Source organism: Dioscorea cayenensis, unplaced genomic scaffold (genome assembly GCF_009730915.1).
Source record: "Dioscorea cayenensis subsp. rotundata cultivar TDr96_F1 unplaced genomic scaffold, TDr96_F1_v2_PseudoChromosome.rev07_lg8_w22 25.fasta BLBR01000777.1, whole genome shotgun sequence".
Classification (NCBI taxonomy): Eukaryota; Viridiplantae; Streptophyta; class Magnoliopsida; order Dioscoreales; family Dioscoreaceae; genus Dioscorea; species Dioscorea cayenensis.
The window spans coordinates 55,299-59,319 of NW_024087168.1; the positions used below are offsets into that span (position 1 = coordinate 55,299).

Below are 4,021 nucleotides of genomic sequence, written 5' to 3' on the forward strand. Positions count from 1 at the left end.
GACTTGAAGGCCAAAAGAAAGGGGAGATTGTTTGGCTGGAGAATTGGAGGCTATGGCCATATTGCTTTGTTCTTTTCTCTTGGCTTATACAAGTCAGTGAGGAGAGAACTCTCTCAACTCTGTATCTCTTTGGCTAGATCTGAAGGGTGGTGAGTTACTAGATCCTGTATCCATTCGTGAGCTTCAATCTGTGGTGGATTTTTTTTTATTTTGTCTTCTTTTACCCCATATAAGGTGGTATCAGAGACTAGGTTCGGATGGCCGATCATCGTCGCCATATACCTAATGTACCGCAGCGCCAGTCAGTGAAAGGAGTGTCCATGATGTTGAAGTGGAAGATCTAAGAAGGAAAGTGCAGTAGCTTCAAAAACAACTTCAAAGATTGCAATCTCTGGAAAGAGATCAACAACCACAAGGTGATCTAGGTATAGATCAAGAAAATAGTGACAATAAAGACCAGAATCCCTTATATTCTTCTTCTAGTTCAGGAGAAGGTAGCGGTCCTAGCAATCGGCATATGTGCAGTCCGTAGGTAGGAATTTGACATCAAAGTTGATATTCCAAAATTTGAAGGAAGAATACAGCTTGACAATTTCGTAGATTGGCTTCACACTGTTGAGAGAGTATTTGATTTTAAAGATTTATTTGATGATAGAAAGGTGAAGCTCGCTGCTTCAAAATTAAGAAAGTATGTTGGATTATGGTGGGAAAACTTGAAATGGCAGAGAGTTTGGGAAGGAAGATACTCTATTCATTCTTGGGAGAAGATGAAGAGGGAACTAAAGAGAAGGTTTTTACCAGAAAGCTATCGACAAGATTCCTATCTTAAGCTTCATAATTTGAAACATAATGATCTATCTGTTGAATAGTATACTGCTGAATTTGATTATTTGATGATCAAATGTGATATGGTGGAGCCTGAAGAGCAAACTATTGCTCGATGTCTTGGAGGATTGAGGATTGAAATAGGCCATATGATATAGCTGCAACCATATTGGACTTATTTGGATCTTTGTAAGCTTGCTATGAGGGTTGAAAAACAACTAAAAGAAACTCAGGGAAGTGGTTTTCATCCTCTAAGCAAGGGAGGTTCTTTTAACCAAGGGAGTTCTTCAACCTTTAGGCCTTCTAAAAATGTAAAGCCTTTTACTCCAACGTCACTGAATAAGGGTGAAAGTTCTAAGAAACAAGGTCCTCCTAATACATGTTCAAGAAAGTGTTTCAAGTGCCAAGGATATGGTCATATTGTAGTTGATTGCCAAATTGGAAGATAATTTCTCTTGTCGAAGAAGAAATTAAGAAAGGATTCGATAAAGATGAGGTTGAATGTTCTCAAATCAAAGAGGTAGTTCATGCAGATGAAGGAGAACTTCTTGTTTGCCGAAATCTGAATGTACAACGCACACAAGAGGATGGTTTGTTGCATCACAACATTTTCCACACTAGGTGCACTTGTTGTGGTAAAGTTTGTGATGTGATTATAGATGGTGGTAGTTTTGAAAATGTTATACATGGTGGACAAGTTACTGCTGAAAATAAAGGACCTTCAACATCCCTATGGGCTTACTTGGCTAGAAAAGAATAAGGAAATAAAGGTGAGTAAACGATGCCTTGTCCAATTTTCAATTGGTGGAAAATATAAGGAAAAAGTTATGTGTGATGTTGTGCCAATGGATGCTTGTCACTTACTTTTGGGAAGACCTTGGCAATATGACAGAAAAACTATGCATGATGGTTATAAAAATATATATAGTTTTGACAAAGATGATGTTAAGATTGTATTGGCTCCAACAAGATTAGATGTCAGCCCGAAGCCTTCAAAATGGATGAAGAATGCTCTACTCTCTAAATCTAAAATTTTGAGGGAGCTACAACATATCAAGCAAGGATATATCCTTGTAATGCTTGAAGCTAACAGAGAACAATGTGAGCATCTTGCTATTGTGCTTCCACTTCTTCAAGAATTTGCTGATGTGGTGCCTGAAGAAATGCCACCAAGTCTTCTGCCTCTGAGGAGTATTTAGCTAATAGTTGAAGGCTTTGTGAGAGAAAGCAAAATTCCTTTTGTTGTCCCTGTTTTGCTTGTACCAATTAAAGAAGGATGGAACTTGGCGTATAGCGGCCGGAGTTGTAAACAAGATTACTATTGCTATCCCATTCCTCGGTTAGATGACCTCTTGGATCATCTACACTAGGTTGTTATCTTCTCACGAATTGATCTTCATAGTGGTTATCATCAAATATGGATGAAGGAGGAAGATGAATGGAAGATGTCTTTTAAAATAGGGATGGCCTCTATGAATGGGTTGCCATGCCTTTTGGCCTTTCCAACGCACCGAGCACCTTTATGCGTCTAATGAATTATGTCTTCAAGCCTTTCATTGGAAAGTTTGTTGTTGTCTACTTTGTTGATATTTTGGTCTATAGCCAAGACAAGTAGCAACACCTTGATCATCTCTATAAGATATTCGGCACCCTAAGGGAACAAAGGCTTTATGCAAATCTAAGGAAATGTGAGTTTTTCTCTAATAGCCTTGTTTTCTTAGGCTATATAGTGTCTAGAGATGGATTAAAAATGGACTTGAGTAAGCTAGAAGCCATTCTAAGCTAACTACAACCAAAATCTGTCCATGATATTAGCTCAAGAACCACTCTACCTAGCTATGACAAAGATTTTTATGCAATTGTTCATGCTTTGGGTCATTGGAGTCATTATCTCCTTCCAAAACCCTTTGTACTCTTTTCAGATCATGAAGCTTTAAAGTTTATAAATGGCCAACATAAGTTGAACCGACGTCATGCATTGTGGATGGAATTTCTGCAAGCTTAGAGTTTTGTCATTAATCATAAGGCCGGCTCTCAAAACCAAGTTGCTGATGCATGAATAGAAGACACACATTGTTGTCCACCATGCAAATAAATGTTGTTGGGTTTGAAGTTTTAAAAGAATTGTACAAGGATGATCCCTGCTTTGGTACCCTTTGGGAGAATTGTTTAAAAGGACCATACAAACAGTTTTTTCTGCAGAATGGGTTTCTTTTCAAAAGGAATTGCCTGTGTATTCTTCAATGCTTTGTGCAAGATGCTATTCTAATGGAGGCCCATGATAGTAACCTTGGAGGACATTTTGGTTAAAACATGACACTTGCCATCATAAAAGATAAATTTTATTGGCCAAAAATGCAGAAGGTTGTAATGAGACATGTAAAGAAGTGCAACATTTGTCAAGTGGCTAAGAGTCACTCTCTGAATGGAGGTTTGTACACTCCTCTTCCAGTCCCTCAAGCCCCTTGGGAAGATGTTAGCATGGATTTTGTAGTAGGATTGCCAAGAACTCAAAGGAATATAAAGATTCGGTGATGGTAGTAGTAGATCGATTCTCTAAAATGACCCCCTTTGTATCTTGTTGTAGAACTACATATGCTTCTTACATTGTTGATTTGTACTTTCATGAAGTCATGTCGCTGCATGGAATTCCTTTGACAATCACTTCTAATTGGGACTCAAAATTTATGAGTCATTTTTGGGGTACACTTTGGAAGAAGCTTGGGACACAATTGCAATTTAGCACAACAACTCATCTCCAAATTGATAGACAAACTAAGGTTACTAATAGGAGTTTGGGAAACTTTCTCAAGAGTTTTGTGGGCAAGAATGTTCGATAATAGGATTTATTGCTACGACAGAATGAGTTTGCATATAATCACTCCATCAATTAATCTATTAAGTGCAGTCCATTTGAAGTTGTCAATGGGCATAATCTAAGTGGTTTGTTAGACTTAACACCTCTTCCTACTCATTCTTTCAGCAGTGAAGCAAGTGAGAGGGTTGTCTAAATCAAGAAGTTGCAAAGTGGCACTAATAATCAGAAGTTGCAAGTCAGTAAGGAGATAACTCTCTCAACTATGTATCTCTTTGGGTAGATCCAAAGGGTGATGAGTTCCTAGATTCTGTATCCGTTCATGAGCTTCGATTGATGGTGGATTTTTTTTATTTTGTTGTCTTTTACCCCGGGTAATTT

The 4,021-nt window shown here is 38.0% G+C and overlaps 1 protein-coding gene across 1 annotated transcript; it reads left to right on the forward strand.

Moving 5' to 3' along the window:
* The first annotated feature begins 1,511 nt into the window (after positions 1-1,511).
* On the forward strand, positions 1,512-2,024 carry LOC120254982. The gene has a single exon (XM_039262916.1). The coding sequence runs from the start codon at positions 1,512-1,514 to the stop codon at positions 2,022-2,024; it is 513 nt and encodes a 170-aa protein (XP_039118850.1).
* The last annotated feature ends 1,997 nt before the right edge of the window (positions 2,025-4,021 follow it).